The following is a 26,291-nucleotide window of genomic DNA, read 5'->3' as shown; positions in this document are numbered from 1 at the left end:
TATCTGAAATGTCCAGAATAGACAGACCATGGAGACTAAAAGTAGGTTACTTGTTGCCTGAGGCTAGGAGAAAAATAAAGAGGGAGAGAAAAACAGAGTGTTAATCAATAGAATATTTCTCTATGGGATGGTGAAAATGTAGAATTAGGGAAAATGTCAGATATCTAGAGCACTGTGCAATTATAAACTGCTTAACAGCTTTCCAAAGGGCCATTTAATAATGGCCTGTAAAAGATAATAATAATATAAAAACCTGTAAAAGATCTTACCTTGGCACCATTAACTCAGCTTCTAAAAATTCAATGAAATAATGAGAAACTTCCATATATATATATATTTATATATATACACACACATATATACATATATAGTCTGTTTGGTTTGACAGTGTTTTTTTAAAGATTTATTTTATTTATTTATGCATACAAGAACTGGGGTACAGGCCAGAGGTTGCAGGGGATGAGAGGCAGAACAGATGGATTGACTGAAATACACTGCAGAGGGGAGCAGTGGGAGAGACAGGAAAGGTCTGCTGTGCCATGTGGGTCAGCTCCCTGGCCAGGGATCGAACTCATGCTGCACTGGCTGCGGATAGCTTCATATTGCTGAGACTTAACCTCTTGCAGCACCATGGAGGCCCTTGACAGTGTTTTTAATCACAAAAAAGTAGAAAGACAGAATTAGTCAGCAATAGAAGATTAACAAAACATAGTATGGCACGTCTACATGTTTAGAATTTTATACAGGTATTAAACTTGGTGTTTTGAAAAAATATTTAATCACATAAAATGCATGCTGTTAATGTTATTTATTCTGATAAACATTACGCTATGAAAGATCATGCTCTGCATGATTGCAGTGAATGTTTTAACAGTATAATTCACCTCTAAAAATGACTAAATAAGTTGTAGTAATAAAAACCTTTTAATTTTTTATTTATTCTTTGAGGTAGGTTGGAGTATATATTTGATTTCTTCATAGAAAGCAAAACAATGACTAAACTCTTAAGCTCTTATTATTTGTGTGAATATTTATGATGGTTATTCAATAAACATTAAGGAATTTCTAATTACCTCTCCATGGTAAAAGTCCCTTATCTTCTCATGAGCTTCACATTCAAGCAGAGTTTCTTTTTTTTTTATTTTTTTTAATTTTTTTTTTAATAGAGGCATGCTTATTTATTTATTTGTTTGTTTGTTTTTGTTTTTATACAAGCACTGGGTACAGTCAGAAGCACGGGAGGGTGAGAGAATTCACCAGAGCCAGAGCGGGGAGCAGAGCAGGCAGAAGGACCAAAGTACACTGCTGAGGGGAGCAGCGGGCGGCAAGAGAGGTCTGCGCCATGTGGGACCCTCCTCCCGTGGCCGGGGAGCAGCCGGGGGATCGAACCGGCGCCGCAGACGCCGCGGGCAGCTTCGCAACCCAGCGCTCAACCGCTGCGCCACCGGGGAGGCCCTCAAGCAGAGTTTCTTGAGAGCAGCACTGTTGACATTTTTGGGCCAGGTGACTTTTCTTGTGGCAGAAGGGCATGGGGTATAGTGCTGCCCTGAGCATTCAGCAGGGTTAGCCTCATCCTTGGTGTCTGCCCACTCAATTCAGCAGCGCACCAGTACGAGAGCAAAGAATATCTTCAGATATTGCCAAATATCCCTGGGAGGAAAAATTGTGCTGTTTATAACCACTGAATTAAAAGAGCCATTTTACAAAGGAAGAAAATGCTGCCTTGTTTCAAAGTGGGATTTCTCTACTGTGAAGTTGCACTTATGTTCTCATACAGGTGTTTGTTGTAAAGCTTGGATAAACATTTCATCCTGGAAACCATGATAAATAGTGACAAATTAACTCAATTCTCAATTTCATATCTATGCCGGTGGCATGAATCTTCATCACACTTTTGTTTGAAAGTTTACAGCCTTGATTGTTTATGTTGGTTCTGACTGTGACACTGGTTGTTGTTGCTTTCACACAGCTCGCTCAGCCATAGCAGGAAGCTGTGCCCATGACGGTGTGCGAATCATCAGGGGTTATAGCTCAGCTTCCACGCCTTTTGCCACCTTGTGTGGTGATGACACCCCATCTCCCATCGCTCTCTCTGGTCCAGTGATGCTTAACTTCTACTCTAATGCACACACCACAGATTTTGGATTCAAACTTTCCTACAGGATAACCCGTGAGTAGCCTGAAAGCTGTTTGGAATTTTCTTTTCTTCTTGGGCAATTTCCACAAGAAATTTTAACTGTGATGCATACATCACCACAAGAATGATTTCAGATATTTTAAGGGGAAAAAAATATCAGTTGGGTTCATAATCCCCACAAAATCAACATTTTTCTTTGAAAAAATAAAACCTTCAACTTTTAAAATCTCTTTGAAAGAGGAGACTCAGATTTGTATTTAACATTTCCAGATTACCACCCTTCCCTTCTTAAAACAGACCTGACTTTTCTAAACTTCCGATTACTGTCGTCATCTTTCTCAATCTATCAATTAATTACAGGGAAAGAATAGTTATACCCCAAACATTGAAATGTTCTTTCTCATTATTTTCACTCTGCTATCAATATGACTCAGATGTATTCCATTCCAAGATGTGTCTTAGAACACTTTTCCCTGTTTCAACTCTTACTGTCTCTTCCCCCACCTCAGTGAAAAGATCAGAATTATTTGTAAACACAATGAAGAGAGGCTTAAGTTGCTTTGAAACAATCACTTTTTCTCCCCTCCCCCCTGCACACACCCTGCCTCAGGGAAAGAGGTCAATACTAAAGAATATATCAAAATTATTTTTCCATGCTATGAGTAATAACTGTTCTCTGCATATTCCCCCATCTTCGTTTGCAGCTTGTGGTGGGATGTTCAACTTCACCTCTGGAGTCATCCGAAGCCCTGCCTATTCCTACTCAGACTACCCCAACAACATGTTCTGTTTGTACACCATCACTGTCTGGGCCAACAGGGTGATTCAGCTCAAGTACGTCAGACAAATTTACCTTTACTAGAAAATCATTTTGCCTCTATTTGTGTAAAAGATATTTTTCTGATGGAGAGCACTGATTTTAACTGCATGTTTACAAGGGAATCTAGAGGATGGGAGAGAGAGGTAACTAGCTGTTAGTATAAACCTGGTAAAGGGGTCTTCCCCTTCCACAAAAGCCGATAGTGATTAACTAGGAAATACAAGTGCCCTACCAATTAAAGCAATTTGTTCTACTTATGCACCATTTTTAAAGGAGTTTCATATATTGGGTTATAAAGTTCTAAAGTCTCTCTAAATCAAAGGGTGTAGAGAAGGCAAGAAAAAGCTGTTTCCATTTGTCAGGTACTTAGAAACAAGGAACTTTATGCTTTCCCTAAATATTTTATTTTTAAAACAGTCATATGAGGTATATATTATTAATCTCATTCTATTGATGACAAAATTGAGGCTCAGAGGGCCAATAACTTTCCCAAAGTGATACACTATTACCTGAAGCATCAAATTTGAATCCTTACCAGGCCTTCTCCCTACTGCCTTCTCCCTGCCCTTAATATTTTCCCATTTTAGCTCTCAAAGCTTTCATACTTTCTAGCTCCTTAAGACATTTATTTTTACTAGTATGGCAGAACACCTCTAAATTGGTACTGTACAAATTATCTTTATCATCAGTGGCATTCTCTTCTAATCCTCCTCATTCCCAATAAGACTGATAAAGAGTATACGATCTCCACAGCTATAAAGTTGAAAATCATGTTCATCTTAGATAATATATTTCTAACTCAGTGACATAGAGCATGAAAAACTCTGAAAGTTTGTGTACATCACACTAGCACAGAATATTTTATAGAAACTTTGTGGTCTAACCACTCCTACCTATCTCCCCCCAGCCCCCGCCCATTGTCTGTCATCACTTTCTCCTCCCAAAATCACAAATTCTCAGTAATTTGCCCCTAGGGACATTCATGTGTTAAAATGGGTTCTTGGGCTATAAAACAAATCTCATCAAGAGTGATTTGCTTCCTATATCAGACAGTAAGTAAGTGGTCTCCAGGCTGGACCTCGAGGGAAACTGCAGATCCCACCTGGTATTATTTGTAAGGAAGCTGTGCCGCCAGGACAAAGACACTTTTAAGTCCTAAGAAAAAATGAGTAATCAGCACCTGCCAGATGGCCAGGAGCAGAAGGCCCATAAAGGAACCACCTGCCCAGATGGAAGCACAGAGGGTGCTTCTAGTCACTTGCCATTGTTGCTCAATATTTAATATTTGCTTCTAGCACATGTAGGATTGTAGTGTGTATACACTCTCACACACTATAATTCTACACATATTTATATTTATATCAGTATATCTGTATCTATACTGTGCATGCTTGATAACATGCAAATTCCTTTTGTTTCCCTCCAGGGGCCTGGGGCTCACCATAGTCAGCATTCCCATCAACATGTTTGGAAAATTATTTATTATACTCTTTCTAAGAACCTGCACTCTATGAAACACATACTAAGTGCTATAGAAGTGGCAGACAGCAATACAACATAAACAGTCTATTAAGACTCTTAAAATGTGCCTGCACATACGTTTTGTGTTTTTCCAAATATTTTCTGCTCCCCTGGGAAAATTATGCAAGATAAAAAATCAAAACAGCTTTGAATCCTCTTAGAAACTCAAATCTTTATTTTCCTTTATGGATTCATGCTGTGGAAAATAGACGTCTATAAAGAATAAAAAAAGAATGTTTTGTTTTTAGAATTTGTCTACCTATCGTTCTCTCTTCATCTTCTTTTATAAGAACATTAAATGTTATCTTGTTTAAAGAAAATACTTTTTCATCTCCTTCTTCATCATCGGTTTGAAAAATAAGTCACCAATGAAAACCTTTCTGAGAAAAAAATTAACAGATCCCTTTTGTCTTAAGACTATTAAAGGGACATATTTTAATCATTAGATATTTTCAAGTTGTTCCAAAGTATATATTATATTATAGCTGCTAATAAAAAGAAAACCAAGAAAGCAGAAGAAACCTGTAAAAATGAGGACAGGATATCAAAATAATTAACAGATTTTTAAAAAAGAGTAAGCTATGAAACCACCACAAAATCCTGAAGTTAAACCATGTAGGAAGCCTCGCCTGTGTGGAAACCCTGGGATAGTTAAATTGAATTGACAAAGCCATTTAGGCCATGAACCCAGGCCATGAAAGATGAGTTAGTGATATATCTGCCAGGTGATAAGAGGTAACAAGTGGCCCCAAGTCACAGTAGCTTCACTCAGCAATTTTACTGCTCACTACTCTAAGTGTTTCCAATATGCTTGATACCACCCATCGCAGCTGTTCTGCCATCCAGGCTCATGGCCACTTCATCTCTGCCTCTGCTTTAACGTTCATCACTGCAGTGGGAAGGCAAGATGGCAAACTGAGTAGTAGTTTTAAAATCTTCTTCCAAAATTAAATACATATAACATATGCTCTTAATGCATGACAAAGCTGTATTTTGACCTCATCACCATGCTGAACCTCCAGTGTGCACAGGGGTTGCGGGGGATGTAGGGGAGAGGGGCACAGTTAGTCCTGCCAGTGTTGGGAAGGAAGATGCTTGGGGTGTGCCCTGGGCTTCCTCAGTATATGAATTCTGGTGATTGCAATCAGATGAGACTGAAGAATTATTTCATTCTTTTCTACCATTGTTTTTTTTTTATTATTTCTTTTGTGAGTAATATTGTTTCATATTTTTGGTTTTCAAAATCACAGTAATAATGTTCACTTGTTTTGATTTATTTTGTTTTTGAGTAGTTACTTATGCATATATGAGAGTCTGGTTTTTATACATTGTTGCACATAACCTTACTTACTATAAGCTCTCCATTTTAAGAGGAAAATAGAAACTCAGAATGAGAAAGGTGCTATGATTCTAGCTTCTTCCACTCTGCACAGATATTGTCACTGTAAACAAAGAATATAGTACCACTTGAATCTCAGAATAACAAGGGAACAGAGTGAAAGCCATCTGTTTTAATGATACTGAAAAATAAAGTGTTGCTGAAATGATAAATAAATATGTAAGTTCAACTTACCAAAACTTAATCTCTAAGAGACTTAATATGTTCTTCACTGTGAATTCCTACAAGTCTAAAACTGTATCATATTCATCTCTACATCCCCAGCAAATATCTCACTTTTTCACATAATTATAATCAAAATATGTTGGCTAAACTTTTTACCTGATCAGTACAGTAGTATGTTGTTTCTAATATTTTCTATCAAGCAAAGCTGAGATGTTCTGCTTTTAGTGTGTGTGTGTGTTTTTTTACAAGAACTAAAGGTACAATAAATATCATGGAAATATGAATGTATATCATCAATATTAATGAAATTCATTTCACAGGTTCAGTGATTTTGATGTGGTTCCCTCCACCTCCTGCTCCAACGACTACCTGGCGATTTATGATGGTTCTAACATGAGTGATCCCCTTCTGGGCAGATTCTGTGGCTCCAAACGTTTTCCAAATATTAAGAGCAGCAATAATAGTGTGCTCCTAGTGTTCAAGACAGATTCATTTCAAACAGCAAGAGGGTGGAGGATAACTTTCCAGCAGACACTGGGTAAGAACTTTGGACATGTATGTCTATTTTTCACTTATTGTTCCTTTTCTGCTTCATTTAATTTAATTTAATTTTTTATGAAAGATCACAGTGGTAGCAGGTTGGAGGAAGACTCAGGAAACCCTGTGACCTGAGAAAAAAGAAGCTTATTACAGAATTCCGCATGGGAAATGAGAGTTCTTAAACTAATACAGTGGAAATGAATACAGAAGGAGGAATAGAAATCTCAGAGATAGTCAGAAGGTAGAAGACATCAGACATACAGTGTTTGGAGCTTGATGTGTTACATGTGAAAAAAAGTTGAAGATGACTTGTTGTCAGTAACTTGTTGGAGAGTGGATACCTTAGAAAGCTAAGATTTAGGGAAGAAATATTATATTTGGGTTTGAGTATTTGGGTAGAAGTACTTTGAAATATCTAAGTGCAGAAATATAGGAGGACACTGAAGCTTGAGAGAGGATTTGAGCTGGAGATAGTGATCAGGGAATTACTAGGAGGTGGCTGGGAAAGCTATCATGTGAAGAAAAATTGAAAATATCATCCCTGTTTATTCCCACTGCAGGTGAGAAATTATCTCTAGAACTTGGAACCATTTTAAACACAAGTTATCTGTTTATCTATATTCATTGTGTCAGTGGTATTGTCTGGAAAGTGTTTTGATTCTTCCACTTGAATATGGATGTGATTAGGGAATAGATTTGAAAATGAACAGCTCACTGAACAAATCACATAGTATGTGAAGACTCAGAGAGACCTACAATGAGCATCCTGACTCACTGTTCAAAAAATCCCCTTCCTTCTCTTTTCCCCAGGCTGTGAGATGATCTTCATTCTCCTGATACAAAGCAGAACTTACCTTAAACTCCTTTACATTTGGAGTGTTATTTTTTTATGCATTCCTTGAGGGAAGCGTTTAGACTTTTGTGTTTTGAAGGCTTCCCAATAAACTGTAGACATCATGAGAAATTGTATCAGAAAGTCACTTTGCCACCTACCCTACTTAGCAGTATCAACAATAACTTGAAAGCAAGTCTCATGGGTAGACGAGAGTATTGCCTTAATAGAATTGCCTAAGTGAAGTGGCATACAAAACACAGAAGGCTGTTTTGAAAGCAAAATTAATTTTCCTTTGGAGATTTCTTTGCGAAAAGCAACTCATATACCCTTGCCTTCAGCACAGACTTTCAAATGGCATATATTTACATTTGCTATTGCTACCTGCTTTCAAGTTGTTTTTCTTTTTTCGAATATATTCTCTCATGACCACTAAAATAGGCTTAAGTGCCCCACACTGCTGTCATCTGCATGAAGCTCGAGTTAGCCAGTGTTCCCTAGCTCATTAAATTACTGTGTTTTTCTGAGCCACAGAGAAGACATTTTCAACTTATTGTGATTTTACTGAACTGAAGTAGCACAGAAAGGAAAATATTACCCTGTCAGAGGCACTGTTCATGCATGAGCATTGGATACTTTCAGTCAATTACTCTTTTCTTCTGGTAACAGAGAAAAGGTTTAAGTGCGGAGAGTTAGAAATGGAATTTCATTACTTACCAGCATTGTGCTACTACTGCATTCCATGATGGTGACTTTTGCCTCCTTGTCATCTGTATAAATGCTTTTGACCAGTTGGAAATAATTCAGAAGCAAATTTAAATCATCTTTAATGGTAATTTTTAATGAAAACCTAAGTATTATAATTTTGTACTGTTTTGCTTTCACAAAGCTTTCAAAACTGCACATGTAAGTTTACTTATCATTTGGCATAACTTTTATCTGATAGTCACTGGATTTTTTAATCCCATGAAGTTTAAGAAACTGTTGGTCCTTTCGATTTGGCCAGAGTCAACATGCACCATAGTATAAAACTGATACTTACTAGTGCCCATTTTCCAGGAACTCCTGCTAGTTAAGTTCCCGCCCCTCCTTTGCCACCAGGGTATGCTTCAGTCATGACTCTGCTTGCCTGTGTCACTCGGGAAACATTTGAAACTTGCAGATGTGTTTTGAATTCATCAGCGCCCTGTTTTCAGACAAAGTGAATCACAATCCACAAACATGGAAATATGCCCAAACAGGAAAAGCTATAGAACAGGAAACAGGTGGTTATCACCCAGTTGTTTTACTATGTTATTGCCTGGTGAGATGCTATAAAAAAGTCCAACACCATTTCCTAGCTCAATTTTTATCCACTAAAAAAGATCAATTTGAATTATTATTATTTCCTATTTTTTTACAATGTGATGGGCAGCAAGTAAATAATTCCTTTAAAGTACCTCAAATGTCAAAGACAAAGACTTATGCATTAGGAAGTAATCTTGAGGTGGTGAATTCCTACAAGGGTACATGACCCATTCCACCCTACTTCCAAGGTGGGGGGAGGGGCACTGTAAGTGTGATGATTATTATCAACAGGAGCACTCCATGGTGCAATAATTTCTTATTCCTTCTTACTTTGCACTGAAATTTACCCAGTACAATAAATAAATAAATACATAAATATATAAATAAATAAATAAACCCTAAATTATAATTTGTAACTTAAGTCTAAAATCAAAAGCCAAGTCCCAGTTAAATCACAAGAACTAGCTGACACCTAGTATATAGCAATATTACTCCATCAACATTGACTATGTTAGTTAAAAAAAAAAGTAGATAGGGCCTCCCCGGTGGCGCAGCGGTTGAGCGCTGGGTTGCGAAGCTGCCCGCGGCCTATGCGGCGCCAGTTCGATCCCCGGCTGCTCCCCGGCCACCAGAGGAGGGTCCCACATGGCGCGCAGACCTCTCCTGCCGCCCGCTGCTCCCCTCAGCAGTGTGCTTCGGTCCTTCTGCCTGCTCTGCTCCCCGCTCTTGCTCTGGTGAATTCTCTCACCCTCCCGTGCTTCTGACTGTACCCAGTGCATGTATAAACAAAAAACAAACAAATAAATAAATAAATAAAACATGCCTCTATTAAAAAAAAGGTAGATAAATTATTCCTACTTCATGATTATATGATAGTGCATATATATGAATATATATATATATATATGTTATATCTAGATTCACTTCATTCCCAAAATTCAACCAAGATTCTTATAGATCAGCTATTACTCAGGATAGTAAGTTAGATCATTTTCATTCTCAAAGACTTAGGAATACAGGATCACCTTCCACATTTGGGTCATGTGTATCTGGTCTCTAAAGTTTTAACTGTTTCCATAACATTTGTAAAATATCTCCCAAATGTACTAAAGGAAGACAAAAGGACATGGTGGGAGGATGTTGAGGCTGCAGAACAGGGTTTACTTGTAAGAGAGGATAGGAAAGGGAGACCAAGAAAGCTGATGAAATTAAGGGACCAAAGTGATGGAAAATACAGTCACAACAAATGGAGAAAAGTGTAACAACAAATGCAGACTTTGATCTAGTCATTTTTAAGTTTCATAGTTTGTTATATTTGGACTTTGAGAGGCATCCTAAAATTCTGTAACTAAACAATAAAAAATATACTTAAAATCATTCAATGTCACTACATATCTTGTTGTATATATATAACTCTAGGTGCTTTTTAGCAGCCTAATCTAAGCTGCCAAACCACATTATTTTTAAAAGTATAAGTGCAATATGATAGTTGAATTACAGTGTGAATGATTTTATAAATTGATGCTCAAGTAACTCTCAGTCTAGCAATAATGGGGGCTTTACACGAAAGTGATGTCTGTCTGTTTTCCTAATGTCTTTTGCTCCCTCTGATAAAGTCTGAGAATGAGATGAGCTGAAATTGAAAACCCATTTATAGAAAACTAGGCTAAGCCTATTTCCGCCCTTTTTAAACCTTGTAACTTTCACTGGTGACTGCACATCCCTTGGGAGATTATACCAAAGACAAGGTTATCTGAAGTTTATTCTTTGTGGCTTTTATTGAAAAGGTTTTTTATTTCTAGACTGAGAATGTGGGAATACGATCAAGAAACCATAGGTTTACCTAGGTGTAGTACACCAAACCCTTACAAAAGAAACAGACAGGAGTAAAATTCCAGATCAACAAATGAAAAGTTGTTACGAAAATATATTCTGACATTAGAGTCTGTACCTCTCTCTCCACCCGCCTCCCTGTCCTCTAATGACCAGATTGCTGTCTCTGGTCTTGAAGGGTAGGGCTGTCTTTGGGAAAATAAAACCAGATGGTATTGTAGAAACCAAGCTAAGTGATAAAACTGAGTTAATGGCAAATTATAACATAACACTTTGAAAAACATTCAAGTGAGGAAAAGCTGGGAAGCAATATGTTCTGCATAAATTAAACCACACCAAGCCCTTCTCAAAATTAAACTCATGAGAAATTTTGAGTTAAATTATTTGTAAGCAGAGTTCCCTATAAAAATCACTATACTTACACAGATCAGCTTGGCTTTGATGTAGGTTCCCAGGAGTCTGAAAGCACAATATATCTAACCGATAATAAACTTAAAAAAAATCTAATTGGTTGTAAATCAATTGTTTGATTTACAATGTTATTACATTATTAGGGCTACAGGCTATGTATGCTTCTCTGTTTTCTAATACATGAATCAGATATAATGTTATACAGCAGCTTTATGTCCTGCTAAATCCCAGTGACTACCTCACAAAATTCAAGAGCATAATGATAATGACTTCCTATCACTGAGCATCTACAGGAGAGGCTTTATATATATAATTACATGTGTGTGTGTTTGTGTAGTGCTCACTACCACCCATGATACAGGGGTTGTCCCATTTTACATAGGAAGAAATAAGAAGTTAACAATGTAAGGAATTTGTTTGCTGCCAAAATGTTTTGTAAGAGGTAAAGCCAAGCCTGCAGTCATGACTCTTTCCTAATTTATTCTTTTCTGAATCAGCCCACATCACCTTTGGGGCAACAAATAAACACAGGGACAGAGGAGATTCTCAGGGTAAATTTTCTGAAAGACATTCATCTTGTTATTTCTATTACCTATCTGATTTGTCCCAGTAGGTAATATCCTATTAATATGAATATTGCATATAACTGTAGCAATCACTGTTTCCTCTTATCCATAAGGAATAGAAACATAATTCTTAATAATATACTATTTATAATATGTTTGTATGTTTAATATATAAACATTTATGATAGAACATATAGAATATATAAAGCATTATAAATAATACATTATTAAATAATATAATTGCATATATATACTATATTGGTATATTTGTATTTATATCACAACATACAATATTATTTAATACATAATAAATATGTTTAAATAATTAATATTATATGACATATTTTATAATGCTAAAATATATTTAGTGTTTACAACAGAAATGATATTTTTATTTACAAGTAACATTATATATATATGTAGTAAAAGTCCATTATCTTCTGATGTTGATGGACAGATGTCATTTCTCTCTTATCAACTTTCCATGGCATAATGGTAAAGAATTTTCACAGTTATGTGGAGTATAATTTCACTAGAATATAAAGGAAAGAAATATCTATATAACAAAAAAAAAATCCCTCTACCCCCCCAAATTATGACCTCCAATTTAGTAAAATTCCTTAAAATCCTAACAAAATGAAGGCACATGTGCATTTATTTTTACAAAGTAAATGTGATTGTTAATCTTATCATCCAGTTTAGTTTACAAATTAGTTTAGTTTGCAAAAAGGTCACTTGGCAAATTTTGAGCAGAATTGGAAAAGTAAACCCTGTCCTCACTAAATAATACTGCCATCACAGTCATAAATTGAAATATCAATAGCATAGTACACAACAATGTAAAAATAAGAAGAACAAAACAATTCCATGTCCTTGTTTAAGTCATTCTCAAAAAGCTGATTTTTTTTTTGTTTGATTTTGGTTAGTTTGAAGAATTTCACATCCTTTATATTGCAACCTAATTTATGACTGCTTAATAACACATTGTTTGTATCCTATTTTCTCTAAACATTTTCAGCTTTGTGATAACTTTTGATTTTGTGATTGTCAGTGTTGAGTACATAAGTGTTGCTGCACATTAATGTATCCTGAATTTTCTCTGCCTGCTGAAATCTAATATACAGAGATTAAATTTTCTCAAGTAGAAGAGCTAATACTATTTAGCTAAAGAATTGCAAATTTTTTGTTAAAGAAGCATTTTCCTACTACAATATCCCTAATGCACCTTCAGTGATATTCTTATTCTTATTTCACTAATTGTTTCTTCACAATCACATATGCTGCAAGGTTAACTAAATTTAGCTTTGAAAACAGGTTAACACATAGGCCCAAAAAGTCATTTTGCTAAAATCAAAAATATACACACATACATATACATGTACTTATCTATGTATAAATACATACATATATACAAATGCATAAACATGCACATACATACACATAATAGGTGCCTGTAATATAATAACAACTTCATAAATCAAGAAATATGTTTAATTATAAGAATTTCTCATAAGCCTAGAGAGAAAGATCCATCCAGTAAGAACTCTTTACATTTTCTACCCAGTTCTTTATTGTTTATTCAACAGTGTTCACTAGCTATTTACTATGAACTTTTCTCTGGAGATACAAAGGTGAATTCAACTATATCCTTATGAAGCTTATCAAGTAGTAGGAAAAGCAAATAATTGTAAAGTCAGCACAATAAATGCTTTTGAAGTATATGCAAAAGACAGTGGAGGCAGGAAAGAAGGAATCTGTGGTTACTTTGGTCTTGAGTAAAACAGGGCCCAGGAATTACGCTCAGAGAAATAAGCCAGGAGGAAATAGAAAAATATTGGATGGTTTCACTTATAGCAGGAAGATAGGGGAACCAATAAGACATCAGTGAAAAAAAATAATAACAGTACAAAACACAACAAAGCAAAAATGGACAATTATAAATCAGAGACATCCTGCAAGGGAGGGAGGAGCACAGGGGACTGAGGTGATGGTGCACCCCCGTGCATTGGTGAAGGAAACTCGATGGGGACTACACCTGAGGGGGTGAGGGGAAGCAAATATTGTTTAAAAATGAACAATGATGTAAAAAAATTTAAAAAATTAATTAATAAAAAAATGAACAAATGAACAAAAAAAAAAAAAAAAAAAAAAAACCACAGGGCCCAGGACCATTATTAGAGAAAACATCACAGAGAACATGAATGCTGACATGTAGTCTGGTGGTTAAGAGTTTAAGTGCTAGAGCTAGACTTCCCGGGTTCAAATCCAGTTCTTGCACATCCTAACTAGTTTGGTCTTAGAGAACTATTAATCTACTCTGTGTCTTGATTTTCTTATCTTTAAAGTGAGCACACTAGTAACTATCTCATAGTATTGTGATGACTATTAAACTAGAACATTCCCTAATAACATTTAACATATAACAAATTTGAACTTTAAATAGTATTATTTTGGAAGGGTAATACTATTTAAATACTATTTAATACTATCTGTTTGGGAAAACAGATATTTTATGGATAAGAAAAACATATAAAGTATGTACAAAATTGCAAGTGTATTCCATTTCAGAGGCTGCAGACTGATGTGTCCATTCTTTGATAATGTTTTGAGGTGTTGAGGTGGCTTTGGGTGTGAGATGGAGAATAAGGATGAAACAGGAGAGATAAGCAGGGTTGAACATGGAGGTTCTGTAAGATAGGAAAAAGTAGCAAGAGAGTACTATGAGTGATTTTTTTTTTTTAGAAAGCGCATTCTAGTACCTATGAGGATGATGTTTTTAAATAGGAGCAACATTTTAGGCAGGGAAAATTTAGGCAAGTATTATAGGAGTTTAGGCAGGGGATGATGATGACAGCATAGCAATGTGAAAATAAAAAGGTGGGGGCTTAAAGAAGAAATACTTAACATGTAGAATTAATAGTACACAATATTCTATGAGCAATGTAGTAAGGGACAAGAACAAATTATTAACCTAAGTTCCTGGACTATATCTTGTGATACCACTACCCAAATATGAAACTGCCAGGAGAGAACCAGAATTTGTAGGCAAAAATAATATATTCTGTATATGATTTGAATAATTTAGTTATTGTAAGATATCTGGCTAATGTTCAGAAGGTATGAAGAGGTGGGAATTAGAAGCTCAGTAGGGCCTCCTTGGTGGCGCAGCGGTTGAGCGCTGGGTTGCGAAGCTGCCCGCACTCTGGCTCTGCTCAATTCTCTCACCCTCTCACGCTTCTGACTGTACCCAGTGCTCATATAAATAAATAAATAAATAAATAAATAAATAAATAAATAAATAAATAAATAAACACATAAATCTTTAAAAAAAAAAAGAAGCTCAGTGGAAAGATCTGAGCTACTTCGGTCTTTTTTTTTAATTTGAGGCAACATAATGTGGTACATACATTCTTTATATTACTATGTAATTCTGGTGAATTGATCATATCATTTTTCAAGATCCATATCTAATGCTTCTTAGCTTAATCCTTACTTTTTCTGAGTTAGTATAACTTCCCTAGCTTGCTTTCTGTTCATTTTTGCACGGTATATTTTTTAAACTTTCCAATTTCAAACTAATCCCAAAGAATATATTTGGGTTTTGTTTTATGCTGTCTTTCAATTGGATAATTTAATGTGTTTACATCTAATAAAATAACTGACATTATTGGATTTAAATAAACCATTATATTTTATAGTTTGTATTTTTCATTTTGTCTGAGCCATTTTGAACTAGTTTTTTTTAGGTGTGGTTTGGGTTGAAGTTCATATATTTTTACCTTTGAATGTCCAGTTGGTCTAGCGCTGTTTGTTGAAAAGAAGGGCCATCCTTCATTGAATTCCTTTTGCTTCATTGTAAAAAATCAATTGGGCATATTTGTATGAATCTATTTCTGGGTTCCGTATTCTGCTCCATTGATGTATATGTGGTATATCAATATCATACTGTCTTGATTACTATAGCTATAAATTAAACCTATTGTCAAGTGGAGTAATGCCTTGTTTTGTTTTTCTTGTCAATATTGTTTTAGCTATTCAAGGGCCTGTTCCGTATTTGAATAAGCTTTTTTTTTTTAAATATTAACAGAAAATCTTGCTAGCAATTGCATTAAACTTATGCATCACTATAGGAATCATTGACATCTTGAAATGCTGAGTCTTCCAAGCTATAAACATGTATCTGTCACCATTTTTCTTTGACTACTTTCACCATTTTGTAATTTTTAGTACACAGAGCCTGTATGTTTCATTAAGTAATAACAGTGCATTTCATTTTCTTTTGAACAATTTTATTTCTTAATTTTGAATTCCACAAGTTCATTGTTCATATATATAAATACAGTTGATTTTTATGTATTGTTCTTATATCCTGAGTTCTTACTAAATACATTTATTAGTTCTGAGAGTTTTTATTTAATTTTCCTGGGATTTTCTACATCTTCAAATAGTGTTGATTTTATTTCTTCTTCTACAGTTAGTATTCATTTTTAAGTTTCCCATTACACTGGCAAGAATTTTCAATACTATGTTAAATAAGAGTGCTGAGAAAATATACCCTTGCCTTTTTCATGATTATATGTAGGAGATCTTCCTGATCATAGGAGGAAAGTAGGTAGTTTTTCACTTTATTATGTTAGCTATTAGTTTCTTGAAGATGAGGTTTATGGAGTTAAAAAAATTCCCTTCTGCTCCTAGTTTGCTGAGAGTTTATATGATGAATGTATTGCATATTATCAAGTCTTTTCCCTGCATCAGCTAAGGTAATCTTACCATTTTGCTTAATAAATCATTTTTAAAATATCAAATTTGGTAAGAACAACTCTGTGGTGGAATTAATGATGCATACATAAGTGTTTGGTTATGCCTAAATAATGCAAAATAAATGAAAAAATAATAACATTCTCTTTATCCTAATTCTTTATATGTTGCATTATTCTTTTTCTAGTGACTATAGGTACTGATTGGCTATTGGAATTACCTTTTGTATTATCACTAGATTAAATACAAATTGTAAAATAAGTTAGACTAGGTATCAAATTAGGATATCTAAAGTGAATCAAATCAAATAAAAATACAAAAGTCATACACATTGTTAAATGAAACAATACAACTCATGTTACAAAAACCATTAAAGCTATTTTTCTTCCATAACATAAATATGATGCTTATAATGTGTATATATTTGAGGTGAGGGAGTAGAAAAATAAATCAAATTTGCAGGTTCATCTGAAACCTAGTTGAATTTTTAAATAAATTCACTGCTTTAAGGCAGTTGTATACTTCAGGTTTGAAAATCACAGTAGGATTTACCCAAAGAAAGGGTTATGGAGCTCTAACCCTGCAACCCTGTGTGGTTGAAAGCCAGCTATCCTGGTGTGCTCCCATTTCCCTAAGGCACCAGCTTTAAAAGAGTTTATGTTCTGCTCCCTGTGTGTCTCTGTGCTGCCTTCCACTATAGCCTAAAGGCCCAGCTTACTCACTGGCAAACAGAAAAATGCTGATCTTTATCGTGAGTACTGCTCATTGCCCACCATCTGTCTAAGAAGTGGTTGTCCAGAGAAGGCTAGAGATCCTATCCAGGAGACCTCAATAAAATGTCAACTACATGTGAAGTCAGTCACAGAAATGTCAATTCTCAAGGTATCTATTTAGAAATGTGTCTATATCCACTGAAGTGTTCAAGATGTTTTCTCTTAGATAACATATTTCATACTTTATGAGATTTATTCTGGCTACAGCTTCACCTTGAGATTAATAATTGGAGAGAAATAATTTAGGATTCAGTTACTAGTTTTTAATTAAATAGATCTCAATCCAGATCTCACTGCTTACTAGAGGTTTATATTTCCAATATTTTTTTAGTAAAACAATTTCTTTATCTAAAGAAAACTGTTTTATAGGAAGTGTTTTCAATTTGGAGAGGAAGGTTAGAGAGACATTTTTTTCTTGGGACAAGTAATGTCATTGTAGAATGCTGTTGAGTCAACTTGACTGATGAAGTAGGTACTGATGGATGGGAGCCCACTGGATGGTGAAAAAAAATGTGTAGTAATAAGGAAGATGATGAATTTATGATGCTAAACAAGATGTCAGGGTTAAGGTCTTATACTAACAACAAAAGGGGAATTTTGAAATATCAAGATAGTAAACAAATATTTTCTTTTGTATGAAGGTATTTCATAGTCACAGAGTTCTCCCCTGTTTTTCTCATAAATTCTGTTATCGTTGAAATACAGAGGTAGTGCTGCGGCAATAACACCTTTGGTAAAGAACTTTTTTTTGTTAATATGCCTTTATATTTCTCCCAAAGGTTTACTTTTCCATTTAGCCATGGGTACAGTAGAAGTACAGAACAGTTGTACTGTATTTAAACATTGAAGTGGGGAAATTATGCCAATTATAGTCATTTCCTATATCACACAAATACCCAAACACTCATATATTAGATTTACTTGCAATACATAAGTATGCACTCATACAATATATTTACTCTTAGTATTATTCCTATATAATATAAATTATCTAATGTATTCAAATGTTATATTTAATTATCTAACTATTTGAGTTAGGATTGTCCTCCATTTTCCTTATTCTGTGTGAATATTTTGTGAATTAAGCCATATACTCTATTACAGAGTATTAGAATTAAGCCATATACTCTATTATACTCAGTTGATAATTCAAATGAGTTATTTGTTTATTAGTTGGCTAGTGCCACAATAATGTTGCATATAAAACTATCCAAAATGTACTGGATTATGCCTGGCTCTTTAATTTTATCACTTATGGGACTGCAGGCTGGTTTTCAGGCCTCTGCTGCAGGATGTGGTTGACTGTGCTCAACTCTGCAGTCCAGACTGGTTCAGGTCTGCTCTGCAGGAATCCATTTTCTCTTTCACCACTGGTTACCCAGGGCATGACTTGATGGATCATGGGAGCAGAAAAGTCAAGACAAAAAGCACAAGCCCACTAGAGACCCCTTCCTACTTCATGACTGCTAGTATTCCATTATTTAGAATAAGCTTAACATCAAGTGGACAGAAAAATGAACCCTGTCCATTCTAGTGCACTGCAAAGAGGAACTGAAGTGTTAGAAATCATCTAATCAGCTACTTGTCATTTGATCTATGCCAACACATGCCAGTAATTTACAGATTCTTGCTCTGGGTTTCCCTAGAGAGAAGTGTATCTGTCTTGTGACAGTAGTAGTGTTGTTGATGGTGGTAGAAATAATATTATAAAGTGTGTGTGATGTGCTCACTGTGTCCAAGTACAGTTGTCATTCTGCTAACTTTTAGTAATAATTCATGTACAAGCAATAGTAAAGATATAGCTTAAACTTTTTAAAGTAACACTTAGTTTTTGAAGTTGATGTATTAATGGGAAAAATCCAGTGACATCATTTTCCTGTATGAAGCCCTCCAAGTTGTCTTACCTGGTCTCATCTCCTCTAATCCCTTTCCCTTACACATGGCTTCTACTACCAGATGCCATTTTTAGATCATACAAGTGCGTTCTAATCCTATCACTCTTCTGATGAAAAACCCTTTCAAGTGTATGTTTGTAGAGGTTTGAATCTATAGCCCCCAAAGCAGACACAGCATTGTAAAAAAGCAGACACAAAATTGTAAACTAATGTAAACTAATGAGGTAACTAAGGCAATGTCACCTCAATAAACATAATTGCAAAAAAAAAAAAAAGACCTTTGAAGTGGATCCCCATTACCTACAGAATTAAGTCTAAAGATGAAATCCAATAATTTAAATTTGAGGATCTCTGTAGAAAAACCTATACTGTTTCCCAATCTTACTTCTCATTGTTCTCCTTCGTGTATTCATTTTATCAAACAGATTTACACTTTCCTATACATAGTATGTAAATTCTTGTCTACTTAACATCTAGTGATCAATTCTTTCAGTCTGGAATTGCCAATACCAGTTTGATTACTGCATGGTCTTGTCCTATTTATCCTTGAAAACCAAGGTCAAATATCACCTCCTCCTCAAACTTTCTACATCCTCATAACCCGAAGCAATTTCCTTCTGTACAAATCTCACACTTTTCTGCATCTTTTATGGCTTCTGTCATTTTCTAAATTATATTATTATCTGTGACTTATCACTGCTATAGACTTGTCATTCATCTCAGTACTAAATATATTTCCTGAATACTAAAGCAATATTTAACTGATAAGTAAATTTATCAATTCATTAATTCCTTAAGTAATTGTTCTGTTCTGCTATGCATGTCAGTAAGCTTAAGTGGCTTCCTTAAATAGCAATCAATCCACACTGGAATAAAAGATGTGCAAACTCCAATTCTTTCTTTAGTTTGTAGACCTGTTCCATATAGAGTTACTAGCAATAAGTAGTACAGCACTGTGAATTGCTTTGGTTTCAGAATAACTTGTGCTATATACCATCTATAGATATATCAAGAACTGGGCCTTTGGAAGCATTTTTAACTCCTGGAAACCTCTGACTGTGCAAAAAAAACCTATAGTTTTATCTAACTTAGAATCTTTGAAGAGGACAGCCTATTCACATATACTAAAAAAAACCCTGCACCTTTGACACTCTTTATGTCTGAGAAGGGCTGCAGCTGTTTGCATTTCCTACCAGGATCCAAGTCCAAAATCTTAGTGCCCCCTAATGTTGAAAGAGATCCTTTCACAGTTAGCAGAAAGATGAAAGGAATGAAATGAGACTTAATCCACGGAAGGCCAATGTTGATGAAATTTAACTTCAGAACTAGTAATAAGTTGTAGTTGTGCAAGCTTTATGAACATTTCTTTGAAAAACTATTCAATCCCTATTCTTACTAGGGTTATTCTGAGCTTAATTCCTCCTCACTATTTCTTCCAAATACTCAATAGGTTTTTCTTTTATGCCCTTTCATCACTTTTGAGGCATTGGCTTAGGCTATGGAATGGACAAAACTCAATCTTACATTCTAAGAATTTTGTCTGTATTTTTTTCATAGTACACCATTTAATAATCTTGAAAGTATTCTTTATTTTTCTTTTGTATTTTTATTCTGAATTTCTAACTTTTCAATGTAGACCTTTTGTTCTCCAGTAAACTTCTTCAGCTTCTCCTTCTTTTTGAAAAAAGAAAAAAGTCACATATACAGTTTGGTTTAATGTAAATTGGACTATAGTTTCACATGTCTCTCAGCCTTTTTCTATCAGACTATTTTAATAAAAGATTGCTTGGGAGCCAATTTTCTTAGAGTGTTAGGTAAATTATAATTTCAGTTTATAATCTGGTAGTATTCATAAAATAGAACATAAAAGTAGAATATGTTCATAGTTCTCAACAGTTTTGTTATGCAAAATACATTATTTTGTATAAAATTTATTTTTTCAAGGATTGAGAAAGTCTTAATAAATGACATCAACAGTTATAAAAATGCATAAAGGACCAAATCTTGTTACTCACTTCTCTAGGCAATATGCTTGAGAGGGAGGGGCCCAAAGAATTGAAGAGGAGGTAAGTAATGAAGACACTAAGGCAAGTGGCATAAGTGCACTTATGCTCAGTGAACAACCTGATAATGTTCATCAAAGTGTGACAGGAAATAGAAATTACATGATTTTCAAAACCCGCCATGTGAAATAAGAGTGATTCTCTTTGGTCTGCATAGTAATGTGTGTTTGGTTTTTTTTTTTTTTTTTTTTTTTAACACAGGACCTAGGCAAGGATGTGGTGGTTATCTCACAGGTTCAAATGGCACATTTGCCTCTCCTGATAGTGATTTGAATGGGAGATACGACAAGAGTTTAAACTGCATATGGTTCATAACAGCACCTGTAAACAAATTAATCAAACTCACCTTCAATACATTTGTTCTGGAAGCAGCAAGTAGTTTTCAAAGATGCCTTTATGATTATGTAAAGGTAAGGAATTAAATATCTTAACAGAGTCTAGTGAGTACAAAATTGTGACTAATACTAATTTTCAAAGATATCATGTATAATATTACAGATGCTCTATCTTCACATCAAATTAATATTTACTATGGATGCCTCCCATGGCTGCTAGCTTTAGCTTAAGATTCACCATTCATCCATGACTTGTCAAAGCTGTCCTGTGGGGAGATGGGTTGGTTGGGCAGACATACTCAAAGGACTTCTGGTAAACGCTGCAATTAATAATTTCTGCATATAAAAATCATCCCTTAGTTTTTCTAGCTTGAAAATTGTACATATTTGCTTTTCATAACACCTGTAGATGTAGAAAATATGCTTGTTCTGAAGTCTCATTAGAAGTAAATCAAGAAATTTTTCTATTCCTTTTTTTCCTGTTCATTTTTAAATAACTACTATCACTCTATCAAGTTATATGAATTCAGATTAAAAATGGTAAGTAGTAACAATCAATATATACTACTACCCTGGGAATGGAAATAGCAAGTATGGCAAGATTTCTGCCCTTGAGGACTTTAAATCTGACTGAACATCTAAGAAAAGATACATGTAAATCTGCAATCAGCATTCAGGAGAGTCAGCATCTAAGTGCTAACTAATACGTTGAATCCAGCCTTAAATGCACATTTAAAAGGAAGACAATTTCACGACAATCTGAGGTAATCAAAAGTCTTCATGAAGTGAGAGAAAGCTGGGTCAAGTCGGACAAGAAGGCATTCTAAACAAAGTTAATATAAATAAAAAGACATAGTAGTTGGGATGTGCATGTTCTTGAAAGAGTGTTCAGGCTGGATTTATTGAAGTAGAATATTGGCAAAGAGTAGCAAGAAATAAAATTACCTAATTAGAGAAATACCCAGATTATAAAGGTTTTTGAAAACTCAAACTAATGAATTTTGATTTTATGCAGTTGAAAATAAGTGATTGAAGTTTTTCCAGTGAGTGATATGTTAAGAGCAATTTTTAAGGATTAAGGAAATAAATATGGACTCAGAAGTCTATGTGGATTTTAAGGGGGGCAATCTGGAGTCAGAACCCCAGGGAGGGTTACCATTCAGTAAGGGGCCTGAAACTGTATATACAAAGATAGTGAAGATGACAAGTTTGATGCGAGAGGATCTTTTAAATTCAAAAATTATAAATTTTATAGAAACCAGTTTTAAAGGAGAGGGAAGGGAAAGTCATAGATGGAACATAGATTTGAGTACTTAATTGTACAGTATCTTATATTTTCACTGTGATAAGCATCAAACCTGGCAGGCCAGAAGATTGTCAGTATTTTTTAGAGGAGATTGTAGGTTTGACAGGTATTGGTTTTGTTTGGGTGATTGTAGGGCAGATAAGTGGGATTGCTTGTAGGCAGAGAATTGAATGGAGTTCCAGCAAGACAACAGATTAAACAGAGAGGAGGAGACAGCAAAAGAGCATTCTTTCCATCTGAAGAAATGATGTTTTCTTTGGAAGAGAATGATGGAACTAGAAAGCCAAGCTCCATTCAACTCTAGGAAATGTACACAGGGAAGCAGTTAGTGAGGACAAAAAGAGGCAGGACAATAAACAGCTGAGTGGTAGGGGGAAAAATGTAAAAACCAGGAACAGTGGCACTATCACTGATGTCAATGGGGTGGATTATCTTACCAAGGACATGTGGTCAATACTATTAAATTGTAAATTAGAGTCCAAGAATGGTTCAGAAGAAGAAAAGTCTCATTAGGTTGGATGACAACCATTTAAGTAGAGTATTGGCACTGAAGCCGAAGCAGAGGGAGTTCACGAAAAACTAGAGATAACAAGGCACATAATGTCAGGTTGAATTCTTCTTTTCTAAAATGAGACCAAAATGGCCAGAGCAGCAGTGAAACAATCAAGACTGATCCTGATTTTACATAAAAGTAAGAAGTTTGAGGACAGGTAGTATGGACACAAATCCAATTTTGCCACCAGTAAATATCCACATCTCCTCAATTACTCATAACCTTATCTATTAAAAAATTCATATAATCATATGTATTTGGCAAGGCTGTTTTAAAAATAAAGATAATGTATGCTAGAGTGTTCAGCATACATTAAAAGAACAAATTTTCTTCTTTTATTTCCACCAGACAAGCATGAAGGCTGTGGAATTTTGTTTTCTTAAAGTATTTTTAAAAACTAATTTATATGTATCATTATTATAAATGTAAATTCATAATGGAATATTTTCAGTGTGATCCTGTTAAGGGAGTGGTTGATTGGATTTATCCCCAAGATCAAGTTCACAAATGATGTGATAAGATCATTAAAACAATTAGTAATTTTCTGAATTTCTTTTTTTTTTTTTTTTTTTTTTTTAAAGGCATGTTTTTATTTATTTATTTATTTGTTTGTTTGTTTGTTTGTTTGTTTTCGTTTTTTTTTTATACATGCACTGGGTATAGTCAGAAGCGCGGGAGGGCGAGAGAATTCACCAGAGCCAGAGCGGGGAGCAGAGCAGGCAGAAGGACGGAAGTACACTGCTGAGGGGAGCAGCGGGCGGCAGGAGAGGTCTGCGCGCCATGTGGGACCCTCCTCTGGTGGCCGGGGAGCAGCCAGGGATCGAACCGGTGCCGCAGAGGCCGCGGGCAGCTTCGCAACCCAGCGCTCAACCGCTGCGCCACCGGGGAGGCCCAATTTTCTGAATTTCTTTAAGCCATTTAGAACAGAAATAGCAGTATCATAAACAAGAATTTTCTAGTTTCAGAATGAAATGTCCTTTTGGAAAAAATGTTTTGTTCAGAACTTCTCTTGTTTTTTTTTCTTGGGAAACCAGTCCCTTTAATTGGCAACTTTTCAAGATTATTAGAGTGGCAAGATCAAAGAACAGTCTGGGGCATATTTATTAAAGAGATCCTCTGTGATAAATGGGACAGTTGTTTTTTTTTAGATGGTTTCTCAGATATTAAATCAAATAGCTTCTTAGAAAAGCTAATTTAATTCAATTTAGTAGGTAAATATATGCAAGTGAAAATGTGCCAATTCCGTTATTCATTCATAATTAGATCACTATTGTTTTTGAAATGGTTGGCTGGGAAAGTATTAGGATCACTGCAGGATGTAGTGAATTGTGTATTTAACTGAGCAGTTGCTGTTGAGATTAAATAACATGCTTTCCATAAAGAGTCATGTTGCATAATTCTGTGTGGGGTGGTATCCAACATGAAAGATGTGGAGTGTTAAAGATACCTTTAACACTGGAGGAACCTCTTGGTTCCTCAAGAGGCTGTAAAGCAGAGGAGACTGACATGCAAGCATGTATATTATTGCATTACCTGCCAAATAAGTAACATGAGAAATTGAAAAGTAAAGCAGGAAAGGGTACACCTATATGGAATAATTGGGTCCGGTTTGGGAGGAGAATCACTAAAACATGCTTCCTGTGGGAGCTGCCTACCAAAGTGAAGGGAGTGAGGATGTTACAAAGCAGCCCCAAAATGAAATGGGGTGACCTTTGTGAGAGTCCTTACCCATGCACTTAAAACAATTTAGTACAAGACCCAACTGCAGGCATACATAGCAAGGTTAATAAAAGGTTTATTTTCAAAAGGGAAATGAAAAGAGGGGCAACCCAGGAGAAAGAGAGAGAGATTGATTGGTGAATGCTTCCTACTGGTAATAGTCTGAGCTGGGACCCGGGAGCACACTGAGGGCAGGCCACACCAAGCGAGCACAGGCCCGCAGTTATTCAGTTATAAACCTGGCCCAGCTGCTTAACTCCACCCTTAGTTCCCAGCAGTACCCGCTTCGGGAAGCCAAGTCATGCAGATTCATGGCATTGATGGGATTTGTGGCCCTCGGGCCTGGGATCTCTTTGGCATGGAGGTGGGAATGGAGTCCATAAAACATCAGTGGGTGAAGTTCATTCAGGACATAATCTTCCCCCAACAAGGAAAGGCAGCAAGCTACATAGTGTGTGCTTAGCTTCTTGACATCAACTTGCTGATCTTTAGTTGTCACTTCTCTAGTGGTAAACAGTGAGGGAAGTGGCAGAGAGGACTGAGGGCTGTGGCCTTAACTGCTATCCCTCTGCTAGAAAATACTGGAGTAAGGGGAAAGGTGAGGTTTCCCTCCTAACATTTCCCATCTTCTCAACCCATTCAGTGCCTGTTGGAATAGCCAATATTTGTAATGCTTCCTTGACCACGTGAAGTGAAAATCACATCGATGCCATACCCTAGCCATACACATAATTAAAAAAAAAAATCAGTATAATGGACTAAATGCAGTGAAAAAAAAAAAGAAATAAAAATATAGGAAACAGCGCAGATTTCAATTCAGTCCTGCATTGCATAAATATGTTTTGGTCAATGACCAGTTGCATATGCAATGGTGGTCCTGTTGCCTAGTGACACTGTTGCCTTCACAGTGTTGTGAATTTTATGTTGACACCAGCCTCATGCATCTCATGTCTGTCTTTTCACTTGGTAGCATCATTTCCCCTTATGCTTGATTTAATCTCATGTTGTTTTGGTCATAATGGTCTCTTAAGTGAACGAAACTCACTGCTAATGTTGCCAGTAAGAATACATGTTGAGTAATTGACCTGGAAGCAAAAGTAAAAGTGATGAAGGACTAGGAAAATGGAAAATCAGTGATGGTCAGTGCTAGCCAGTCAAGCCTGCCCCATTCCATATTGTTCTTCAACAATATTGAAGGACAGGAGCTATTGAAAGATCTGCATCATTGAAAGCAATGAGTAACAAAATTCGAGACAAGCCTATGTCAGATATAGAGAAACATCCGATGACCTGGATTGAAGACCAGACCCAGAAGCATACCCTCTCAGCACCGTGTGTATCATGACCAAAGCAAAAAGTTTCTTTGTGATGTTGAAAG

General features: G+C 35.6%; 1 protein-coding gene across 2 annotated transcripts in view; it reads left to right on the top strand.

Annotated features, from left to right (window-relative positions):
• The window catches only part of CUBN (cubilin), a 225,935-nt gene that overhangs the window by 182,390 nt on the left and 17,254 nt on the right, over nt 1-26,291 (top strand). For both annotated transcript variants that reach the window (XM_037510673.1, XM_037510672.1), the window contains exons 57-60: nt 1,970-2,170; nt 2,842-2,971; nt 6,363-6,580; nt 21,202-21,410. In XM_037510673.1, coding sequence (XP_037366570.1) covers nt 1,970-2,170; nt 2,842-2,971; nt 6,363-6,580; nt 21,202-21,410 — 758 coding nt within the window. The remainder of the gene's footprint in view (nt 1-1,969; nt 2,171-2,841; nt 2,972-6,362; nt 6,581-21,201; nt 21,411-26,291) is intronic.

The sequence above is a fragment of the Talpa occidentalis genome, unplaced genomic scaffold (assembly GCF_014898055.3).
Source record: "Talpa occidentalis isolate TD23 unplaced genomic scaffold, MPIMG_talOcc4v2.1 talOcc4.14, whole genome shotgun sequence".
NCBI lineage: Eukaryota > Metazoa > Chordata > Mammalia > Eulipotyphla > Talpidae > Talpa > Talpa occidentalis.
Note: the sequence above shows the minus strand (reverse complement) of the source record. Positions and strands in the feature narration are given on the sequence as shown.